The 24252-nt window shown below is 58.3% G+C and overlaps 1 protein-coding gene across 5 annotated transcripts in view; it reads right to left on the bottom strand.

The window, feature by feature from the left end:
* The window catches only part of Adgrb1 (adhesion G protein-coupled receptor B1), a 75975-nt gene that overhangs the window by 36834 nt on the left and 14889 nt on the right, over nt 1-24252 (bottom strand). For all 5 annotated transcript variants that reach the window (XM_074069314.1, XM_074069315.1, XM_074069316.1 and 2 more), the window contains 15 exons: nt 16063-16224; nt 15089-15199; nt 14460-14624; nt 14203-14367; nt 13723-13887; nt 13260-13424; nt 12984-13085; nt 11564-11670; nt 11189-11383; nt 10392-10460; nt 9639-9747; nt 5498-5641; nt 4918-4993; nt 4591-4693; nt 3200-3243 (listed from right to left, as the gene is read on the bottom strand). In XM_074069314.1, the coding sequence (XP_073925415.1) occupies nt 3200-3243; nt 4591-4693; nt 4918-4993; nt 5498-5641; nt 9639-9747; nt 10392-10460; nt 11189-11383; nt 11564-11670; nt 12984-13085; nt 13260-13424; nt 13723-13887; nt 14203-14367; nt 14460-14624; nt 15089-15199; nt 16063-16224 (1882 nt within the window). The remainder of the gene's footprint in view (nt 1-3199; nt 3244-4590; nt 4694-4917; nt 4994-5497; nt 5642-9638; nt 9748-10391; nt 10461-11188; nt 11384-11563; nt 11671-12983; nt 13086-13259; nt 13425-13722; nt 13888-14202; nt 14368-14459; nt 14625-15088; nt 15200-16062; nt 16225-24252) is intronic.

Genomic DNA, 24252 nt, shown 5'->3' with positions numbered 1-24252 from the left:
TTTCAGGACCACAGAGCTACAATCTGAGGTGTTGGCAGAGCCTCCATCAGCTCTCTGTGCCCACCAGTCCTGTCGTCTCTCCACCCATCTCCCACCCCCCTCTTTGCCTATGTCTCAGTCTACAAAATAAATGCACACGTCCTTCCCTCAGAACCTGTAATCATGACAGGTTATTTGGAAGTAGGGTCTTTGCAGGTGTAACTGAGCTAAGGATATTGACATGGCCAAAGCCCAGCAGCTGGTGTCCCTATAAGCAGAAGCAAGGTCACAGGGAATGAGAAGGGAGAAGCCCAGGTGAGGCTGCCTGGGGACTGCCTGAACGGCCAGGGGCTGGGAGAGGTATGGAGGGTCTTCCCTGGGACCACAGCCCTGTCAATGCCTGACTTCAGGGTTCTGAACCCAGAACTGTGCAAGATTGGACTTGCTGTTGCCAGCCTGGGTCTGTAGTGACAAGGGTGATCAGCCAGGCCAGCTCTGGAAACTGACCACTCTGGAGCACCCTCCCGCCCTCGTCCCTTCTCTGACCTGCTCAACTTTTCTATCCACACACCCACTTATCCTCAATTCCCTCCCCCCAGTCTTGTCCATCAGTTGGTCATTCGCTTGCCACCCATCTGCTCTCCCAACACCTGTCCCCGGCCATCTGCCCCACACTCCTGAGTCCATCCACCTTGCCTGACCACCACTCAGTGATGCCCACTGGGGATCCACTCACCCACCTGGCCCTGCTTCCTGCTGCCCATTCACACCTACTCACAAGCCTCACTAGGCAGCACTGATGTGGGGTGCCATGGCCCCTCGGTTCAGGAACACTGGCTGGGGGTGCAGTATGGGGCATGCCACACCATGGTGGTTTCTTCTAGCTTGGACTCCCTTGCTCCCATTCCCACCCTCACCCTCACCCCCACTGGCCAGGCTGGTGTAGGGGCAGCGGGTAGGAGCCTGGGGTTCAGGATGGCTGATGCAGGATATTAGGACTGGGAGGGTGGGATTAGGTCATAGAACACTGCCTGGAGGGCAACCGGCCCTCCTGAAGCTCTGTACAGGGTTTACAGAGCCTGCACAGGTGGGGACGCTGAGCATGTGTGCAGCTGTGTGTGGGTTACTGGAGGCGAGGCAGGCAGAGGGTCTGTGCTAGGGTGGAAGCCTCTGGCTTGTTCTATGCAAGATAAGTGTCACACTGTCAACTGTTGCATGTGGTGGGAGGAGGAGGTGGTCCTGTAAGCACATGGCACATACAGAATGTGTGAACATGTTCAGTGTTGCTAGCTAAGACACGAAACAGGGATCTGCCTGTGACCTAAGTCAGGGCTCAGTGTGACCAGGGTTGGGGCTTAGTGTGTGACCAGGTTCAGGACACAGTGCATGATCAAGATCAAGGTTCAGTGTGTGACCATGGTGAAGGCTTAGTCTGTGGACAGGATCAGGGCTCAGTATTATGTTGTAAAAAGTAGGAAGGCTCCCCAGGATGCCAGTAGGGGCTGGCTGGGTGAACTGGGCGAGCCCTCTGGAAGCTGCCCAAAGGGTTGTCTGGGCTGGGGGGGGGATATTGGTGCCCCAATATCAAGGGGGGCATTTGCAGCATCACCTCTGTCCCTGACAATGCAAAACTCCGGGATGCCTCAATTTCCCCCAAGATGCAGCCTAGGGACTGGGAGCCTAGCAGTGTTTTTCTCGCTTGTCCTCTTTCCATTCTTTTCTGATTCCTCAGCTTTGTACAGAGAGTTTATGCCACTAGCAAAGGTCAAGGAAAGCCATGACAGCAACTCAAGCCAGCAGGCTGGCTTTCCAGGGCCGTGGCGCATCCCAGCCTGACCCGGGACCCACAGTAGGAAAGGCCAGAGGAGCTCAGTGCCCCACAGGAGGTGAGGCAGCATGGCCAGGCCCTGCAACCCCAACCAAAAACCATGGAGCTTTTGCACCACGGTTCTTTCTGCCACAATGCTTGTTCCCGGACACCCACTGTGCAGAGCCTAACATTACCCCCCTCCCCAGAGGCCTCCACCACCCTGCTCAGAAGGCCCAGCACATCCTACCCCCAGACACTTCTGGATCCATTGGGTACAAAGGACAACCTAACATTTGGGTCCTTCTTGCTCCTGTGGCACTGTTCCTCCTCAATGGGGTGGAGAAAGCTGAGGGCCCAGGCCTCATCAGTAGAGGATGGAGGTGGTCAGGTGGATGGGTGGGCAGGTGACTGTCCCATATCCCCAACAGTTTCCATCACTACCCCCCACCCCACTGCAGCTTCCCTGTGCCTTTTGGCCTCTGTGCTGGCACTCCGGAGGTGCCTTAACCTGAAACCCTGCCTCCCTCTGCCAGGCCAGTGTAGCCCTTGGCACCAGAAACTCAGGAGGCCTCCCTGCTGCTGGGACCCACATGGTCACTGTGTGGTCTAGAGTACGAAAGCCTGTTGCAAATACAGTCAAGAAAGCATATTGGGGCTGCCTGAGCACACTTACAAGTCACCCAGCCCGGGGAATTGGAAGGAGCTGAGGCAGAGGAGGCAGGTGGACCCATTCTGACAGCACCATCCCCATAGGCCCCGGGCCTACCAGGACAGAGCCCCAAGTTCCCTGGCCCTCCTGGCCCCTGGGGTGCACACTTCCTTCCTGCCATTCGAAGACTTTCCTCACTCCTTTCTACCTCCTCTGTGAGCCAGCATCCCAGAGGCTCTAGGGTGGCTCAGCCTCCAACCCATGCCTGCAGAGTCACTGTGCCCGACCAGGGCTGGTGCCTACTAAGTGCTTGACAAGGACTGAGCACAGGGCCATCTGAGGCTGCCAAGGATGACCTGAAGCCCACGTCCTGTCTCATTTCTTGGAGTCTCAGACCCTACTTCCTCCCAGGCCACCCAGCCACCTCCCGGCTTCTTGGAGCCTGGCACTCAGTGCAGCCTAACACCAGCACTGGCCTGTTCTGTGCAGGGACAGGCCCAGCCCTGCCAACCCTGCCCTGTCCAGGGCAGACCGGTCTGTTCCCCTCCTGTGAACTATGGACTTCCCTGGGAGTGGGGAAATGGGGATGGCCAGCTGGAGAGACAGACCCAATAGGAAGTGGTGAGGACCAAGTCAGCACACAGATAAACAGGGACTGGGAGACAGTACCTCCCACCTGCTTAAAACCTGCCCACACCCCCCACGGGCTTCCCCGAGCCCCACCCCAGAGCCCCAAGGCCACCAAGCCCAGGTGAACTTACATATCTGTCTCATCCCACAGGATGCAGGTCTGGTTGGTGGTGCCCTGGGAGAGAAGGAGAGTCAGGGTGACCAAAGTAAGTCCTGTCAGCCCCCATCTGGTGCACCAGGGACCTGTCTGTGTGCTCCCTAAGAGGCTGTGTTTTACCAGGAAGAAACAGGCCTAGAGCAGAGATGTGACTGGCCCAAGGTAGTCAGGCCGAGAGACCCCCACCACTCACCACAAGGCTTTGGACAGCTCCTGTCCCCACTCTGGTCCAGGCGTGATGGCAGGGCCAAGTTGCACAGCTGAAACCATTTGATGGGAAAGTAGGAGACCCTCCCTCTGGAGAGTAAGTGAGGGGGATGTGGACACACAGTGGGGGATCAACAAATACCCCTGGGCAGCTCATGCCCTTGGTCCCACAATTATGTCCAGGGAGCATTTCTGGACACCATCCCTGCCAGGCCTGCTATCCAGCACTGGTAAAAATGGTAGCAGCCACAAGGGCACAGGCTTTGCCCACACTCACAGTACAGGGGAATTACATGGTCCTCATACAGTCCTATTGGTTCCATTTGGGAATTGGGGCACCAAGGCCCAGAGAGAGAGGCTGAGCAACTCCCCCCAGGTCACGCAGCTGGGCTAGGTCTCCACAGCTTCCCACAGCCATGGCTTGTGGTTTGTGGCCATAACTTCCCTGTCCTGGCTGGGTAATCTAGGACCCAAGTCCCCTTGGGGACCCTGGTTCAACACATCCAGGGGCAGGGTAAGTGGGTAACAAGAGCTTCTGCCGTCACCTCCCTGAGGCCCTGGATGGGGAGCAATGGCACCCAGGGTCTCCCTGGAGTCACAGCCACCTCCTCAGGCCTACCAGGCATCTCTGCATCCCTGAGAGTGGGCACCTGTCTAGGTAACACAGCAGCAGCGGCCTGGAACCAGGCTCCTATTCCCAGTCACTCTGCTCGTGGGACTACAGTTCCTGAGGCCCTGCACGGTGAGGCCTGGTGGTCAGTCCAGGGCTGTGGTAGAGGGCTTCCCTCAGAATCCCAGCCCCATGAGCATGCTAGGCATGGAGGGAAGTGGATCTCCCATCCCCAGGGGGAAAGCTGGCAGATGGAGCTTGGAGCAGAGTGGGTAGAGCTCTGGTGGAAGGTCAGATGGAGGCTGAATTTCAGCCCCCACATCAGCTGCTCTGTGACCCTGGGCAAGTCACGGCCCCTCTCCAAGTCTGGGTTTCCCTTCTGTGATGCAGAGATGAGAGCACCTTGGCAGGGCCGTTGTGAGACAGTGAGGTCTCACTGTCTGAGAACCAGTGTGGAAGGTCCACACAGGATCAGACGAAGATGCTGCTGCACACACACGTACACATACAGGCATGTGCAGGGCACTGCGCATGCGGAGGAAACTCACGTTGTACATGTGGGCAAACTCGATCTCCAAAGGTGTGAGCAGGGAGCGAGGAGGAGGCTTCACAGTCACAGAGATGACCTTGGAGTTCAGAACAGTCGTGTTCCTGGGGAAAGCCAAAGAAGCTGCAGCCATGGACACTGGCTTGAGCCAGCCCTGCAGTCCTTCCCGAGGCCTGGCCCCTCTGGGTTCCTCAGTCCAAGGCCACCGATGGCCCTGCACCCTGGTCAGCACCATGCCCAGCCTGCCCTCCCTCCCCATCCACCCTGCCCTCACCTCCCCCAGGCCTCCCGTGAAAGCCCGGCCCACCTGCCTGCCCACATCATTCACCTCTGCAAGGCCAGGAAGCTGCCCAGGTTTCGGTAGAGCACGGTGCCGACCACAAACACGGATGAGTCGTCGGCCTCTGGAAGGAAGCACAGCGTCACCCCAACTCTGCTGATGCCAGCTAGTCTGGACCCGTACTCGCTGGCCTCCACCACTGTCTGCAGGGTCACATCTACAGTCCTAGCAGGGGAGGCCCTTCCCATCCATGGACACAGCACTGCAGCCAGGAGGTGGGGCAACTGCCTGGGCCCCCAGTAGGGAGGGCAGAGCTGGGCCCCCTGGGGGCCATGCACACAGGACATATTTTTGTCATGGCATCTTTGTCGCGGTGTGGTCCAGCCAGCCCCTCCCTTGCCTACAGTGAACTGGTCTGCTATCCTGCTGAGTTGTCTGGCTCAGGGCAATGCCCAGACACTGCCCCAAGGAGGATTCCCTAGAGGGGACCCCAAGAAGTAACAGTGATTCATCTTGTCATTCACTGGAGGCCGTGGGCTGGACCCCAGGAGGAACTTCCCGGGGTACTGGTCCTCAGACTCAGGCCCACATAGCTTGAGAGACCCCCCCCCCCACTTCCAGGCCTCACCTGCCAGGCCCGTGGAGAACACGCTCTTGGATACGGTGACCCTGTCTTCTGGCACCTTGGCCCAGTCACCTGTAGCTCGCCAGCCCTTCATGGGAAAGCTGATATCAGTGGCCCCACTGGCCGGTAGCTTATGGATGCTGAGCACTGATGTGGGGCAAGACAGAGATGGAGGGAAGCCTTAGCTGGAGAGCTGGTGAGCATGACAATGGTACAGGGTGCCCGCCTCAGGGGTGGGGAGGGGCCACCTGTCCAGACTATTGCCAGGGGCAACCTCCTACCCAGTCTTTGCCATAGCCCTGGGTCCTCAGGCTGCAGACCCCCAAACCTCACACATACTGCTTCCCGTACAACTCCCAGTCCCAAAGTAGGCAAGTTTCCAGAGCCTGGGGTCACAGATAGGGACCAGGAGGGTCAGCAAGGGGAAGAGCCCCCAGAGAGTGGGCCTAGCTGATGAGTCAGACCTGAGAGGGTCCTACCCAGCAACCTTAAGTTCCAAGCCAGACTCAGCCCCCCTAGTGGCTAGAAGGGGCCAAAGGTGGGTTCTGGGGTCACAGAGGGATCCCCAGGAATCAGGCATACAGCTCCACTCCCCACCCCCACACACATCTACAAGGCCAGCTGCTGCCCAATTCTGCCACTGGGCTCAAGCTTCTCTCCACTCTCTTGAAGGAGGACGCAGGCTCCCTGCCTCACAGGGCAGGGCTGTGAAGGAGAAAAAGCCGCTCGGATGTGGGAGCTTAGCCTCTGGAATGGAGGGTGACAGGTGGGAGTCTCTGCTCGGGGTTGGGCATCTGGGTAATGGTGGGGTGACAGGTTGGGGGTAATAACTGGGGGCAGAGAGTGTAGGGAAGTGCGGCCGTGGTGGGAAGCTGTCAGCCCTGTATCCAGCTGACCTCCTCAAGGGGAACTGTTCCTGGGGTCCAATGACCTTGGCACACCCAGGCCTCAGCCCAGTTCAAGCCTCAAGATGGGGCTTCAGCCAGGTCTACTGCAGCAGGGTGGTCCCTCCTCAGCCTCAGAGGATGCCTTGGAAGGCCCCCTGCCCACCGCTCTACTCCTCTGACACCACCTGCACCTGGGCCCAGAGGCAAACAAGCCCAGGGGGATGATGCTAGGGGACAGAGGGAAGCCCTTGTGAGAGAGCTGGTGTCTCTGGTCCCTCTGTACTCCCAATCCCTGCCCACATCATCCCTGCCCCACTCCCCAAGCCTTTGGTCAAGGGCAAAGTCCTACAGTTGAACCCAGAAGCATCAGAGCTCTCCCTCAGTCTTTTACAGCATCGGTCTCAGGAGAGGCCCTGGGGACAGGGACTGCTTCCTCTCAACGCCATGCCCAGCACACAGCTGGCCCTTGCCACCGAGTGTTTCACCATGAACGGATAAAATCATTCCTTCTGCACATGTTCTGACCACCTACTGTGTGCCAGACACTGTCCGGGTGCTAAGAAAGAACAGGAGACAGACAGAACTCTCCTGGCATCCACGTAGAGTGAGGGAAGAGGACATGACCTGCCAGCAGTGGTGGCCACAAGACAAGGGTGACATTTCCAAATAGGGTAGTCAGGAAGCAGTCACTTAGGTTAGTGGAGCATGGGTGACGGGGCAGGTGTGGGGAGGCACATGTCCCAGGGAGAGGAGAGGGGAGGGAAAGGAGGAAAAATCCGAGTAGGTGGCAAAGTGCAGGGGGTGAGTTCAGGAGAGAGGTGAGGCCAAGATCTGGGCATTACATCGACCCTTTGGAAAATGGTCCAGCCCTAGCAGTGGACCTCAAAGCAGCTTACAGGCAGAGGGAGGTGACTTCCATGTTCTGACCGCCAGGGGGAGCAGTCTGGGGAGCAGTGCCTGTGAAAAGCCAAGACCATGGGAGCCTCCCAGTCTGGAGCTAAGAGACCCAAGCTATGCATGGATGCTGGGGGCCTCAGGCAGAGGGTTCAGTGAACAAACAGACCATCCAGGTAGGAGGGGACAATCCAGCCTGTATGTGGAAGGGTCTGGTGTGACCCATGGAGAAGGTGGGGAGGGAAGGAGAGAAGAGCTGCACAAGGGAAGTGGCAGCCAGAAACCAGAAGTCAAAAGCTTCTGGGGGGCCTGACATACAGGGTTCTGCACAGGTGGCATCACTGTTAGTGGAGAGGAGCAAGAGTAGGTAAAAGGACATGTAAAGGGTGGGGGTGGGGAAGTGCCTGCAGTCACACGCTTGAGTGGACATGGTGGAAGCTGGGATGGTATCACCACAGGGCACTGGGGCCAAGGTGGGAAGTCCTCGACTGGTGGCTTCCAGTTCTCAGGGGACATGGAAGATGGGCTGGGCAGAGAAGCGGGGGCTTGGAAGTGGGTGGAGGGCTGAGAACAGGCCAGGGAAGGTGGAATGGCAGACAGTACATGATATGCAGGGTGGCACATGGCAGGTGGAAGGTTGGGGTGAGCAGCAGGTAGGACTCACAAGAGGGTTCTGTGTCCCATGAGGCACCTGAGGGCCATGGGAACTGTGCTGACCAGCAGGAACTACAGGTGTGCGTGGGGTGGGGAGTGGGATGCTGGAGGCCCCAGTGGTGTAAAGCTTGGGATGCACCAGGGGGAGGACCAAGGACCAGGGCAGAACCTGGGATAAGGCAAGGAGGTAGGTCTCAGGACTGAGCACCTGAATTCTGAGCTGGAGAGAAGACATGGAAGGAATTCTGAGGAGGGTGGAGAGCCAGCCCACCTCTACCCCAGGGTCCCAGTCACCACCCATGGTGGGGGTTGCAGGGTGTTGGGGTCCCAGTTAAGCAGAAGGGTAAGGAGCCCCGAGGGGTAGCACTGGCCCATGAGAGTGGGGTCCCCGATGACTGGTGACTGGGGGGTCCCTAGTGGCTCAGGGGACATGTGAAAGGGACAGAAGTGGGTGGGGCAAGAAGGTTTATGGTGTGCATAGGAAGAGGGTGGGGAGAAGGGCTGCATGAAGCATGTGGAGTCACAGGTAATGAGGGGTGACTAGGAGGAGCCCAGCCTCTCATGGTGACAAGGGGTGGCCCTGAGTTAGCTCACTGCAGGCTTTGGGAGGCAGGTCAGGGCCCTCAAAGGCTTGGGCCATGCTGGGAACCCCGGAAGCCAGGTGCCGTAGTGCAGTGCTGGGCCAGGACTCACACCCATCCCTGTAGGGCTACACCAAAGCTTTCCCCTCTCTGGCACCCTGAGCCTCACCTAGGAAGGGGCACAGATGTGAGCAGTAGCCCTGCTGACCCACTGGCCAGGTGGTCCCCACAGTGCCTGGCCTGGATTCTCCTAGGATGAGGCTGGTCCTGCCATTCTCAGAGGTGCCTGCAGCTATCAAAGGACCCTGAGTTCCTAAGGCAGGCATCAGTTGTCAGCATGGGACTTCCTCCTTAGGAAATGTGGGAATGTTTGACCCAGGGAAGCTCTGTATCTACTGCCACAGGACCCTAGCACAGGGCCAGGGAGAGGCCCAGGGTGTATGCCAATAATGCTTGGAAGATCTCAGTCACATCACTGAAGGTTAAGCATCTTCATGAGGGAGGCGAAACTCTCCCACCTCAGTACTGTTGGTTCACAGCTGGGGTCAGCACCCACTCCTAGGTCCCCTGTGTGTGGGGTCCCTGACCAAGGCAGAGAGGTATGGGAATTGTGGGGCCTGTGAGAGGAGTGTGAGGGGAAGGTGGTGATGACCACTAAGTGGAACTGCTCTGGATATTTTAAGGACAGCTACCATTACCCCAGGTCCCAGGCACTTGCTAGCCTTACCTATCAGTCTACGTCCCCATAAGGTGGTGTGATCATGATCCCCTAAGGAGAAAACTGAGACCCATCAAGGGCCATGAAGCAGAGAAGGTGCAGGGCCTGACGAGGCCTCTGGGACTGGAGGGCAGAGAAGACACTGGCCGCTGGAAGGCACAGAAGATGGCACAGGGAGAAGCATGCCCCAGGCCCAGGCTGGGGCTCCTGTTTGTGTCCGCTGTGAAGGGTCCCCAAGGCCCTGCCATCAGCCATCAGGGGACAATGGGACCCCAGACCAGATCTGAAATACTGGCCCAGAGGCCTGCAGAGGGGTCTGGTCACACAGATGAGGAAACTAAGGCGGGATCCCTGGCCAGGGCCACAGGACCAGAGCATGGAGGGGCCAGCAGAGCGAGGGGTAGGCTTACCCAGGTTGTCTGTCACCTGGTACGCATCCCTCAAGTCCTTCATACGGAAGCCGATGACGTCCACAAAATCTTCCACCAGCCGGAAAAGCTCCTTGGCATTGGGGCCCATCTGGGGGAGCAGCCCAAGCTGGGGGAGGCGCCTACATCCCAGCTGGGGTCCTCCAGCCCTCCCTTGGCTTCCCCCACTTCCCTCCTAGTTCCCTTTCTTCTGGGCCCTGCCTGTTGTTCTCCACCCTGGTAGGAAGCAGGGCCAGGGCCTCTGCGGGTCCACTCACGTTTCGTGGACCAGATCACTGATGCCCAGGGGGGCTACTGCGCCCCTGCACTAGGTGCCTAGGCTGAGGCAGGTGCTCAGGGGCCCCCAGGGCACCACCCCAGGCTCTGCTCTGGGGACAGGTGTGGCAGACTGAGGTCAGTCTGGGAGGAAAGAAGGCTGGCTGCTGGCTGCAGCTGAGGTAGATCCCATGCCCTGGTCCTCGGGACATGCACTGTGAGTTCAACACCATTCCTGCTCTCCTCACTCAGCCCTAGGCACAGGCCACAGTCCACCCACTGATGAGGAGCTGAGGCTCACAAGGTTAAGTGGCTTCTTCAAGGTCACACAGTTGGCAGAAGGCCGAGTGGGGATTCAGACCCAGAGCCACTGCAGTACCCAGTGAGCCCCACCCTGCAGGCCTGGGACTTAGGAGGCACCAGGATGCCCTCTCCCATCCTGATGCTGTTGACCATGAGGGCCCCAGACCCTGCCCATACCAGCTGCGCCTCCTCCCACTTGTCCCGGTTCTCCTCTGCCAGCAGGTTGCTGATAATCTGAACAAAGTTCTGGAAAGAAGAAGGACCAGTGAAACAAAGCAAGGCATATGTGTGTGACCAGGACCAGGGCTCAGAGTGTGACTAGCATCAGGATTCAGTGTGTGACCAGGACCAGGATTCAGTGTGTGACCAGCACCAAGACTCAGTATGTGACCAGGATCAGGGCTCAGTGTGTGACAGGGACCATGGCTTAGAGTGTGACCAGGACCAGAGCTCAGAGTTTGACCAGGACAGAGCTCAGAGTGTGACCAGGACCAGGGCTCTGGGTGTGACCAGACCAGGGCTCAGAGCATGACCAGGACCAGGGCTCAGCCTTTGACTAGGATCAGGACTCAGCATATGATCAGAGCCAGGGCTTAGTGTGTGACAGGTTCCGGGATCAGTGTGTGGCCAGGACTGGGGCTTAGTGTGTGACCAATTATGGTTCAGCCTATGACAAGGACCAAGGCTCAGAGTGTGACCAGGCCCAGGTCTTAAGTGTGTGACCAGAATCATGGTTCAGTCTATGACTAGAACCAAGGTTCAGTGTGTGACCAGAGTCAGGGCTCACAGTGTGATCAGGGTCAGGGCTCAGTGTGTGACCAGTATCAGGGATCAGCTTGTTCCAGGGTTGAGGCTCACTGTTACCGTGAGGTCATGGCCGCACTGATGGCCAAGGCTGGGGCTCCAGCATGGCTCTCCAGCCACTTTCCAAAGTATCCCTCCCCCTATTTTTGCCCCCCTGCCCCAGAACCCACCTGCACATCCCCAGGCGTGGGGCTGTAGTAGGCCCTGCGGAAGATTTCAGTCATGTTTCTGAGGACATCGATGGTGGAGAGCAGGTCCCCGCTGTAGCTTGTTCCATCCTGGGAGATCTCTACCAGCGTCTGGATGACCTCAGAGACCCCCTCCCCTGGCAGCCCACGCTGAGCCTTAGCCAGGTGCTCCCGGGTCTGTGGAGTATGGAGAGGACTGGATGCTGTCCCCTCTGCAGGTCCCGTACAGGCAGGTGCAAGGACCTCCCATGCCTGGAGGACCCCTGCAGCCCCCAACCTCATGTCCAAACAGCACGAGGTACTGTTTCCATCACACAGGGCAGGGGACAACCTGCAGGCCCCAGGGCCAGTCCTCACCATCATCTGGATGTTTCGGTAGTCAATGGAGACGCAGCGGATGTAGGTGGGAGGCTCCCAGTAGGCAATGCCCTCCTCGTCCAGCTCACAACGTCTGAGGATGAGACCTGGGGAGACCCTCGCTTCTCAGTGGCTGCTCACTGCCAAGCACAAGGTCCCACCCACAGCTCCCAGGCAGGGCCACTCTGCTCAGCACCCTCCGGCCTGCAGAAGCAGGGCCAGGCTTGCCTTGTCCCCTTCCTCGCTACATTTCCAAGCTGCCCCAGGTCCTGGAGACCCAGCACCGTGGAGGTGAAGCAGTGCATGGAGGTCCCTGGCCAAATGGGGGCTCTCAGACTCAGCCAGGGCCTCTCTCAGTCCTTCCCAACCCAGAGCCCTGAGCAGAGCTGGCCCCCAGGCCCTGCCCCACTGCATCTACAGGGCTGCCATGGTCTAGCTGGTCTGGGACCATGGACAGCCTTTGGGGGCTGTCTGGTGTCAGAAATTTAGAGCTTGAAACATGGGTTCACCGTCTGAAAGAGGGTACTCTCAGGACATACTCTGGGCACTAGGAACAGCTAAGTGGGGACACAGAGGTGACAGTCATATGGAACTGTCACAGCCCTGTCTCCTGAGAGGAGCCACAGGGTGGCTTGATGACTCCCAGGTCACTGACTTAAATGGGAACAAAACTAAGGAATGGTGGTATAGGCCAGGTGAGTGTGACACACACTGCCTCATTCTGTCTCTCTGGATTTATGACATCTTGCCAGGGACTTGTAACAAAGGGGAGGGGGAGCAGCAAGTGTGGCTGGCAATACACACACCCACCACCACCCCTTACCCCAAGGACCACCCCACCCATTCCCCATAATAGCTCCATGGGGAGGATCTCCTAAGGTCCTCATTTTACAGATGACAAACTGAGGCTCAAAAAGCTAAGTCCCTGCATGAATAGCGCTCAGCAAATCCTGCCTGCACTTCTCAGGTGTCAAAGCCACCTATAGAACAGTACTGGGGTGCAGGTATGACCTTTCCCGTAGAACCCACTGCTTGAGTCCCTCCCCGTCACTCCTCAGGGCTGACGTAGGGACTGGACCACTGCCTTCAAGGGAACCGTCCCTCCTACCGACTCTGCAAGCCTAAATAAGTGTGTTGACCTCTCCCTGACTTGGTTTCCCACCTGTAAGTGGGCAACAATGGCCACTTCGTGGAGTTGTGGGGACTCAACAGGACATCTCACTTAAAAAGGTTGGGCATTGACCCACCCTGAGTGAGCACAGGGGACACAGTGGCTGCCACAGCGTCCCCACACTGTGCTCCCAGACTCCCAGCCCATGTCCCTCTCCCCAGCACACATGCGGGACTGTCTGGGTTTCAAGTCTCAGAGAGGGACTGTAGGGACCTCCACAAGGGCAGGGGACCCCACCACTTTTCTCACCTGTAGCATTGCGGGGACACCGGACTGTAGCCACCTCTCCAGCTGGAGTCTCCTTCCAGACCACTGCCCCAAAGTTGTCCTCGTCACAGATCTCATGGGGCTCTGCCGAGGGGTCAGAGACAATGAGAAGGTCAGGGTTTGGGAAAGGGGGTGTGCTTGGAGCTGGCAGCAGGCTCAGGAAAGTTAAAGACCTCTCTTGTCAATGTAGCCCAGAGCCGCCCAGCCATTCCCAGATCTTCCCAGAGCCCAACATGGATGGTGTGAGAGGGGTCTCACCAGGACACCGCTGGGTACCACATTGCCGGTACTCATCCTGAGGGCCCTGGCAGGCTGCTCCCCCGAAGAAGGGTCCAGAGCAGAGACGCTCCCGTCGCTGGCTGCCACCCCCACATGTGACACTACAGCCGCCCCACGACGCCCAGGCCTGCCACTTGCCATCCACTGTGGGGGTGGCCAGACACAGAGGCACAGGTGAAAGAAACAGGAGGGTGGGGTCCAGGAGAGGCAGGGAGGGATGCAGAGACATGGGGCCATGAGGATAGAGACACATAGGGAGCCAGACCACAGGGATGAGGACAGAGACACAGACACCCGCGGACATTGAGACCAGGAGAGGAGAAGCCTAAAGTTAGCTTGATACACAATAGTGCCCTGCCACCTTCCTCCTGCACCCCCACAGTCCCCTCCCTACACCTGGACCCCCCAGAGGGGCTGTCCTCTCCCCAGGTGGATGCCTGACCTGGGCACTGCTGCAGGAAGCAGTCTCGTGTCTCTACCCAGTGGCCCTGGCACTCGGCGCCGCCGTAGGAAGGCCCGTTACACTCCCGCGTGCGCTGCTGCCGGCCCTGGGAGCAGCTGGCGGAGCAGGCGCTCCAGCTCGACCACTCATTCCAGTTTCCATCCACTGCCCGGCCCGGGGAAGGAAGGGAGGAAGCCGTGTGAACACCCAGCACCCCAATGCCAGGTCCCTACCCCCAACACCTTGCTTATGCCATGGGCGTGAACACCCCCAGGACCACCACCCAACACCCAGCCTGGGAAGGGGCGTGAACACACAGGACCACCACTAACACCTAATCTGGGACACTGTTAAGAACGCCCCAGGTCAGGCCTCAACGTCCCACCAGGGGAACAGCCTGAGGTTTCAACCTCTGAGGCTCCTGGGCCCTGCCAATGGCCCAGTGGACCCACTCCCCTCCAGCCCCTCCCTCTCACTTACCAGGGCACAGGGCGATGTTGCAGAACTTGGTTTGCTTCTCGGGCCCCTCACAGGGATTGCCTCCAAACTGAGGGGGCCTGCAGGTGCGCGTACGGTCCCGGAAGCCGCGGCCGCAGGTGCTGGAGCAGAGGCTCCAGGGTGACCACTCATCCCAGGCGCCGTGCACTGAGGAGGGGTTAGGAAGGCGCTAGCTACTAGCTCGGCCCCGCCCCAAAGACCTGTGGTCCCTCCCCAAGCCCCGCCCCCGCCCCGCCCACCTGGACACACAGCAGAGTTGTTGCACAGCCGCTGCTCCCGCAGGGGCCCGCTGCACTGCGTGCTGTAGGAGGACGACACGCAGAAGCGCGTGCGGGTCTGCCAGCCCTCGCCGCAGGTGCTGGAGCACACACTCCACGGGGACCACTCCTCGGCCGCTGGGTCACCTGTGGGTCCAGCCCCGCAGCGTCACAGACCTACCAGGCCACCGCCCACAGGGCAGTGCCAGACCTGGAGGACTGCCCAGGAGCAGATCGCCTTGCAGGGCAGCAGGCCCGTGGGGCTAGATAGAACTGGGCTGGCCTCGAGGACGGAGGGTTTCCCAGCTGGGCTAGGAGCCCCAGGGCTGGCCTGGGCCACATCTGGGTCCCTTGGTGACCCTTGGACAGGCCCATTCACTCACACCAGCTCCCCTAAAGCCAGGCTGCTTGGAGACAAGCAAGCGCCCGACACCTAAGAGAAGAGTCTAATTATGGGAAATTATTAAAGTTATTACTGATAATTAGCAGCAATTACTAACTTAGAGTGTTTACCCAAAGAGCTGGTCCCAGAACCAACCCTCCCCGAATCTGTGCCTTGGTTCTCAGTCTAGGTCTGTGTGCACAGCAGCCCTGCCCACCCCACCGCTCACCGGTCTGGGGGGAGGGGAACCCAAACTGTTGCAGCTCGTCCCCCAGCTCCTCGCGCCGCCGGGCATCCGTGGACCGCAGAGACTGGCTCCGGGAGCTGGTGCGCCCAGCGGCTGCAGGATGAACTCATGTCAGTGTTCCTGTGGGGTCCCCTCCGACCTCCACAGCAAGCAACTTGCCAGGGCTGCCTGACCCCACTGAAAAGCTGGGAAACCCGGCCCAGAGCACCTGGCCTGGCACCAACCCTCAGTCCCCTTCCTGAGGTCCTATCTTCCCTTCAGATGGTCACTTTTCTGGGGGTCTCCAAGGCCCACAGACCAGCTCCTCTGAGTGGCTCCCGCTCAACATCCTATCATCCTATCAGCTGCCCTTGTCTCTGCCCCCGCCCGCCCCTGTCCCATGCCCAGGGACCTTCCCGGGCTCCTGAGATACACTGTCTCCCCAGGAAAGTTCATCAAGGAAAACCAACCCGAAGAACAACAGTCTCATTAGAACTTGATTTAACTTTATGGAAGCAGCTAAAAAATGCATGAGCTCCTTAGAGAGCCTTATTACAGAAATACATTCTGGAGGTCCTATGCGGCTAGGGTCCTGTTCGGCTGGCCTGGCCAGGTCTCCTTGGGCGGAGGAAAAGGAGACAGACATCCCCAAAATCCCAGCCCAAGTGAGGAGGAATCCCCATTTAGTCCCAGCTAGCACCAGATGCCACGCCCCTCCCGGGGCCTTACCTACACTCAGCTCCGCCCCTCCTGGGCCAGGCCCCGCCTCCACCCTCCGCGAGGCTCCACCCCCACGGCCCCGCCTCCAACCAGGTCCTGTTCTTCGCATCCTGGCCCTTCCCCTGCAGGCCTGCTGGTCTCTTCCAGGCCCGGGACCCTCCCCTGCCTGGTACCACCCAAGCCCCTCCCCAGTATCTCACCACTCACTTAGAAACTCTGCCCCCCAACCCCGGGCCACCCCTGTCCCGCGCACTCACGGCCGCAGGCCTTGCGGTTGCACAGGCGTCCTTCCTCCAGCACCCCCTCGCAGCCGCCGCCCTCGACGCCCGCGGCCGGCAGGCAGGTGCGCGTGCGCGTCTGCAGGCCTCCCCCACAGTCCCGCGTGCACTCGCCCCACAGGGACCACAGCTTCCAGCCGCCTGGCGGAACCAAGGGTGAGGGTCAGGGCCAAAAGGGCTCTGGGGACGGGCCAGGAGGGAAGCTGGGGGCTTGGACCCAGGGTGGGAAGCACCCTGGCCAGCCTGGGCCAGGGGAATTAGGGGGCGGAGGGTGGGCCGCCGTGCCCCTCAGCTCCCAGGACATCCTCTGGGAACTCAGGTCAGCCATGAGCTCGAGGTCCCAGTTGATTTGCCGAATGATGGTTACCTCCCACCCACCCCAAGGCTGCCTTGTACCACAAGGTCCTGCTGAGGAGGAGGGCAGGAGGCATTCTTGTAGACCTGTCCCTACAGCCCTCAAGCTGGTTTCCGGCCCAGGTCTGTCCCTTTGAGCCTGTTTCCTCATCTGCATAGTGGGGGGGGGCAGGCCTTGGTCACTGCAGAGTCCCTCCATATCCCCAACCCCAGCTGTGTCCTGTAAGCCACTCCCCTCAAGCTCAGGGACCCCAAAGCCACTTGGTGACCTAGCCTGGCAGAAACCCCCCTTAGACCTGGCAGAGAGAGCTGACCACAGACTGAAAGCGCTCCCCGGAGGCCTTACCCAGCCACACCCCTTCCAGCCCTTTTCCTGCGTGGTCCTCCACCCTAACCCTGGCAGTCCTCACTGCCTCCACTGGCACATGTTCTCCCAACAACCCAGACCTCTGACCCTTGGAGGCCCCAAGGCCTCTAGGAACAATGAGGATAGGCTGGGATGCCCACAGCTCTGGGGCTTGGGCACCACCCAGGGGCAAGCAGCAGGGGCTGCTGTGTCCAGGTCTTGTGCCCAGGTCCCTCCCACTGCATGGCCTTTGGTCTCTGTCATGTTTGTCCCCCTGGATGCTATGGGGACTTCAAAGCAGCAGGTAGTCCGCCCCAGGTGTCTACTTCAGCTGGGCTCAGGCCCAGGCACACTGCCTGGGGAGGACACCCTGACCTTGTCCCTACTTTGGAGGAGGCTTTGCTGAAGCCACCATTGAGACACCCTTCAAGGTGAAGCTACTGCCCCACACTGCCTGCCAAGGCACCCAGGGCCAGGCTGCATCCCTAGGAGAAAGCACTTGAGGCGCCTCTAGGCAGTTGGAAGACCTTGGTCTTATCTGTGGGTTATAGGAGGAGATCCCACTTTCTGGGATGAGAGTAGGGAGATGGGAGGTCCCAGAGGGTTGGTAGCCCCCCTACCCAATGGGCCTTAGGCTACCTCCCTGGCCTCATATCTATCAGAGGATGACAGCTGACTTCCCAGCAGTGACCAGCAGGAGGATGAATAGCAAGCAAGAGCTTGTAAAGGACAGGGTGTGGGTGTGGCCATTTGGGTCAGAGCTGTCCCTGGACTGCAGTTGTCCCAGCTCTGGAACGCAGCCAGAGCCTGCCTGTCCCTCGCCTGTGCTGGGACTAGACCAGCAGGGGGCGCTGGGACAAGTGGCAGGAATCACCCTCACAAGCGGGAGGTTCCTCTAGAGCGTGGATGCATAAGGCAGCGGGCCATCTTCCGTGCCCCCATGCCTGTTGCGGAAACTTCCCATTTCCCTTCTCTCACGGAGCCACAGCTCCGTGGGCTCCAGGGATGCAGAGCTCTTGAGCTGGGGCCACATGACCACCAGTGGGACACAACCAGGGGACAGGCTGGGGCGATGGTTCTGAGCCTCTGCTCCATCAGGGCAGGACATCCCTCCTCTCACAAGAAGACCTCCCTGCACACCCCTGGGTCCTCAGCTAAGAAGAGGAACAGCAGGAATTGTGCCAGGCTGTCAGGCCCTGGCCCCACCCTCCAAGGAAGACTGCTTCCCTTCCTGGATGGCTATCCAGAGGGTTACCAGAGTGGCCTGGCAAGCCCTGCTCTGTGCCTGGTGCCTCAGCCTCACCTCCCAGCCCATCCCTACAAGGCAACGTGTTCACCTGATTACAGCAGAGGAAACTGAGCCTGGGAGTGAAGTGTCTACACAGCCAGGAACTAGTGTGAGAGGACTCGAGGACAGCAACCCAAAAACCGGCTCTCACAAGGTGCCGAGCTAAGGGGTCAGGGTCTTTAGTTGAATGGAGGATACTATTTCATCTTCAATTGCAAATGCAAACACTGGAAGACCTCTGAGAGGTGGGAGTGAGGGTACACAAGAAACTGAGCACAGAGCTGGGGGCCAAGGGCGAGCAGTACCCGGCATGGCCTCCACATGCACAATGGGCAGGACAGGGCAGCAGCTACCCACAGATTAGGCCCAGGTGGCCGACTGTGAGGCTGCCTGGCACATGCCTTAACTCAGGATGAGCAAGAGTCACATTTGAACCAGGTCAGATTCCAAATCTTGAACCAGATCAGATTTCAAAACCCCATCCCCCATCCCAGGGAAGGCCACCTGCCAGGACTGACCATGGTCCAAGTGCTCCCAGCCTCAGGGGTCTCACCTGCCACAGCCATCCCATCCCATGACTGCAGACGAAGGAACAGAGAGAGCAGAGGTCCAGGGAAGCAGACCTGCGATGGGTTAGTCAGGGTGGCACATCCTGCCGGCGCCCCCTTTGCTGCCCCAGCCCAGCCCCCGCAAGGAAGCCTGAGTGATGTGGAAACTGGTGGTGGGTGGGAGAGAAAGAGAGGGTGTCCAAGCCGGGCTAATCGGAGGATGCCACTCAGTTCCCATGGCAACTGCTGCAGAGCGCAGCCTTTCAGGATAGAGCCAGGTTAGGCCTCAGCTGCCAAAACACCCACTATTTCAGGGCTGGTTACCTTGGTGACCCAGGTGGTGAGGATGTGGGAGGGGGAAGGGAAGAGAGAGCCAGGGCACATCAAGAGATACTGGGGAGAGGGGACACTAGCTCAGAGGATGGACCTCCTCAGGCCTAGCCTTGACTTATTTACTCTGAGCCCTAATCCAGATCACAGTGATTCTTGACCCTGGTCACATACTTGATCCTCATCACACACTAATATCTGATTCTGGGCATAGGATCTCTGATATCCCATCATGTACTGAGCCCTGATCTCAGTCACTGGCTGATCCTCAGTCCTGGCCACACTCCCTCCACTAACGCACATTCAGAAAATGGTAGCTACTATATTTGTTATCATTTTCATTTCTAATGTGTGTCCTCACACACAGCTGACACTCAATAAATGTTTGCTGAGCGAGTGCATCCATGCCAGAGAGGGAGTCACCCAGGAAGGATTCCTGAGGCCCGAGATGCAGGGCACCGGGGGACACAGAGGTGCGTCAGGGCTGGGTGGGCCGCAAGGAGGCATGGACGAGCAGGAGGGCTGGGGGGTGGGCTGCCACTCCAGGCCCGGAAAGAAGTCGCCATTATTCCTCCGCTCAATGCCCCCTCTGTCTGGAAGCCTCATTTCCATCTCATTACGGGGATGAATAGAGCCAATTATCGGCCTCCAGGCAGGCCGGCCACCCAGGAGCAAGAGTGCACTGTGAGGGGGCTCCGGTGCTCTTTCCATCCCAGCACCCTGGCCTGGAGGTGGTGGGCTCCCCTGATCTTGCAACCCAAGTGGACTGAAATGGGGACATGGAAGGATCCCCCTCCAGCCAGGCTCTGGGATCCCCTTTGGAGAAGGGGAATTGTGCATTCCCATTCTCTTCCGGCAGAGGGCTCCCAAGTCCAGCAGGTTGGGCAGCACCTGGGCTGCAGGTCAGTTCCTGCCCTTTCCCATCCAGTTCCAGGCACTCATTGCATGGTCCGTGGAGGGTGCCCTGCGCAGGCTCACGGATGGGCCCCTGCTTCCCCTGTGACCATGTCAGAGCCTGTCTTGCGCACCCAGACTTGATCGTGGACGGAGGAGCTGAGAACAGGATTCAGAGCGCTCACACGATGAGCAAGGCAGACCTCTGAGGACTGGGCAGAGGGCTCCCTGTGGCCTCTCTCCACCCAGCCCCACATCACCGCCCTTTGTCCAGCAGGTGCTGACCTAGCCCCCACTTTAGGCTGGCAGCTCCTCTCAGGCCATGGGATCCCAGGATGGCTAAGAAGCCAAGCTCAGCCCCACCAGGTCACTTCCCAGGTGGGCTTACCTGTGGAACACTGGCTTCCCCTGAGGTTGGTGGCTTCACACAGACCCTATGAGCAAGTGCTGTCCTATGCCCAGATTTCCAAAAGGGAATCTGAGGCTTACTGAGCCGGAGCTGGCCACGTGGGCAGGGACTCAGAATTTCTTGCTGCTCCTTTTCCGGGTCTGTTAGATCATCCCTATCCAGAGAACGGTGCACTGTTTGCAAGCTCAAAAGCCCAGGTCGTTCTGGGGGCCTTGGATAAGCTGCTACCCCTTCCTAGGCCTCCCTTGCTTGTCAGATGGGGTGACAGAGGCTACGAGCAGCTAACCTCACATCTCCTTTCTCCCACCTTTTTTCAGAAGCAGAGTCCAAATTTAGGCCCTAAGAGCCTCTTGCTGTTGCTGGACAAGCTGAACTCAGGCAGGTAACAGCTAAGGGCTGGTGGCCTGTGGGAATTTCTCATGGATGACTCTTATACACAAAGCCCTTACTCAATGACAGATGTCAACATCTTGCCTTCCCAATCCACCTTTCTCCCCATCACTCCCAGAATTCCACCACAGCCCAAACTGTACCCAGGCCCTCCTCCTCACACTGCCTTTTGGGCCTACAGATCCCAGCAAGTCCCCAACACTTATCCCAGGACCTGGTGAGGGTCCTGGAAGGATACAGCCTTATGGGATAGAGGGCTCACTGGCCAGGGTTGAGTAATGACCAGCCCTGGAGGCAGGGCAAGGGGTTGGGGGTGTCAGCCCTCATCTAGGAACAGTCATGTTTCCTAACCTCCTCAAGGACCGGACCTACAAAGCATCTTCCACACCCTGAGATGGAGGCCCAGCTCAGCAGCCACCCCATCCCGAGTGTGTACACACACGCACACACGCACACACATGGGGCCTCCCCTGACAAGGCCACACATGCAGGGACACACACACAGGGAAATATACCCAGGGATACACACACACACTTGCTCCCATAAACCCAGGACACTGCTTTTTCATTATCTTATGTGTGCCTGCAATACAACTCTCTAATTAAAACATAAATATTTAAAATGACCCTTGGGAGAGGTGGTTCATCTCACCAGAGGCAGAGATGGGAAAGAGATGGAGGGGGAGAGATGCAGAGACAGGGAGACAGTGTCGAGTCCCAGGGTGGGCACCAGGGCCTGGCCGCCACGGAGCGGGTGGGGGAAAGGAGGACAGTTGCTCTGGCCTGAGGAGTGTTTGCGGAATCTGACACGTGACGTGGCCATGTGGCATTTGGATGGGCCTCGCAGGGGCAGGGCTGAAAATGGGCCACAGGCTGGCCCAGCCGCCTGCTGACTCCCCAGCTCTGCCAGGCACTGCCTGCTTGGGACAGGGATGGGTGCACAAGGCTGACCCCTCCCCTGCTGGCAGTGAGGCCAAGCCTCCTGGGTACAAGGCTTTGCAGGCAAGATCTAGATGTCAGTCACCTGCTGGGACCAGCCTCCCGTCTGCTGAAGAGTCTAATGACCTCTCAGCCTTACGCCTGCCCTCCATGCCCATTCTGAGTATAGCACACTGAAGGAGAAGCCCAGTGGCACTTCTAGCTTGTTCTGCTGCCAGCCACCAGTTATGCTGTGTGACCCTGGCTGCTGCCTTAATGTCTCTGTGCAAGCATTTACCGAATGCCTACTGTACACAGGTCCTGGTATACGCTAGAGAAATGAGTGAGTGGGGCACATATTCCCCTCTTTGGTGCTCACCTCTCAACACAGACAGACAGTAAGCAATGGACAGAAGCAGGGGAGTTATACATTGTGTTCAAAGATGGCACATACAGCAGAAGAGAAAGGGACAGAAGGGGCAGAGAGCTGGGGCTGGGCTATTGCCATTTTAAACAGCTCGTCAGGGTGGGCCTCACTGAGCAGGCAACATCTGAGCAAGGCTCCAAGCAGACAGCCCTGCAGGTGTCTGGAGAGGGCACTCCAGAAAGAGGCACAGCTCCTGCAGAGGCCTCACGGCAGGGAGCCTCAATATGGGGACACTACCTCGTGGCTGAGGGGAGGTTTTCTATTTTTTTCGTCTTTTCTTTTTTGGTGCTGGGATCAAACCCAGGGCCTCACACATGCTAGGCAAGCGCTGTACCACTGAGCTACATCCCAGCCCATGGCTGAGGAATGCAGGGAGAGCACACCAGTTAACATGTGGCGGCTTCTAGACCAAAGTCGACCCCAGTAACCGCTGCTGTTATCACTAAGCTCATCTCTCGTTTCTATCTCCACAGCCCAGGAAGCCTCACGGCCTTCTGGAAGCATGGCACAGGCACTAGGGCCTGAGCTGGGTGACCACATTCCACCAACCCACAAAGACATGCTCCCTGCTTCATGTTGCCGGCAGCCTGGTGTGTATGCTCTCCAAACTATCTCCCCACGAGACGGACAGCCCCTAAAGTGCAGGACAGCCTCCGAGCTGCGATGTCAGAATAGTGCACAGAGCCCACGCTCAACACATGCACACACGCCCACACCCACACACATGTATGTATGAACACACAGGCACACTCCACACACACACACACACACACCATGCATGTACATACTTTCACCCATGGATGCATGTATGGGGAAGTGCAAGAGGCACTACCTGCACACACATGCGTGTGCCCAGATGTACACATACATACCACATCTAGGCAAAATGTGCTGTACACGTGCACACAGCTACCACACATACACATGGGTTCACAAAGTACACATGTGAACACATACAATGCACTGGATACATGCGTGTACACGCCAGGCTTACATGAGCCACACACACATGCATGCACACACACATACACATGCAATGCATGCCACAAACGGTACATACACACTTATATGCATAAACACATACACAGATTGTACTGCAGTGCACACACGAACACATATGCACACAAGCATGCACACACACACACACACCTCCCACCTGCTTCTGAGCACCACTTCCCAACATTCAATCTCAAAATCTACACACACACCCCAACTTGATCTCCAAACATCCTTGCCTCAATCTGCCTCTGCCCCCCGGGCCCTCTGAAGTCTCTGCCTAATAATAAACGAGGACATTGATATTTCATCAGCAGCACTGCTTCTGCTTAGAAGCACTTCACCCCACTTCTCATTCCTCACAGCAATCTAGGAAAGAAGGTATTTTTCCTCTTCCTCTTTAAAGCAAATGCAGGCCCTTCGGGGCTGAGAGCTGATGGGATTGGCACAGGAACACATGGCGAGCCAGGGTCGGGTTTCAACTGAACTCAGGCCCTGCTGTGGCTCAAATGTCATTGCCTCATCCTGGCCCTGTCCTGGTGCTCAAGGTGCCAGCGCTCGGATCACGACGCTCCCACTCTGTTGACACACAGGCATCTCACCCTCGAGACCCACTCTGTTCTCTGGATCTTTCTCTGCTGCATCTTGTCACCCTGCTTCCCCCAGCCCCAGTGGATATCCTCACTGCTGATCATATCCTGGGGGAAGGCTGGCCTTCTCCTGCCTCCAGGCCCACGTCCTTTCATCTGTAAGGACCTCGTCTTCCAAGACCTCACTGATGCATCCTGACCAGGCCAGCGTCAGCCACCTCCTGGATGTCTGCCATACCCATGCTAACTTCCTGTCCTGGTTGTTACTAGGAACCCTGGCCTTGTTCTGCTCTCACAGCCCAAGCGCATCACTCCTCTGCCATCCACTTCTCAAGCTCACCTGCACATTTCATGGGGAGGCCTGACCATTAATCCCCAGCACCTTTCTCGGGATCTTGAACATAGCAGGCGTTCGGGAAAGGAATGTAGCTCCATGCTTGCTCTCAGCCCCACAGCGCCTCTGCTTAGCACCAGGCGTCCCATCACACCCGCCTGAGAGCTCCTGCTGCTTAGCTCCACGCTGCCCTGCGCTGCATTTGGCAGTTCCCTGGCACAGTCGTTACCAGACAATGATGCTCAAGACTGGTTCTTGCCTATGGGGTGTGACCATGGGCCAGGCCCCTGAGATCCACCACACCTAAGCAGGGAGCAGCCCTCTGAAGTGGTTGGCATTTTGAAG

Source organism: Castor canadensis, chromosome 3 (genome assembly GCF_047511655.1).
Source record: "Castor canadensis chromosome 3, mCasCan1.hap1v2, whole genome shotgun sequence".
In the NCBI taxonomy this organism is placed as follows: Eukaryota; Metazoa; Chordata; class Mammalia; order Rodentia; family Castoridae; genus Castor; species Castor canadensis.
The sequence above is the reverse complement of the archived record's forward strand: the minus strand, read 5'-3'. Positions and strand labels throughout refer to the sequence as shown.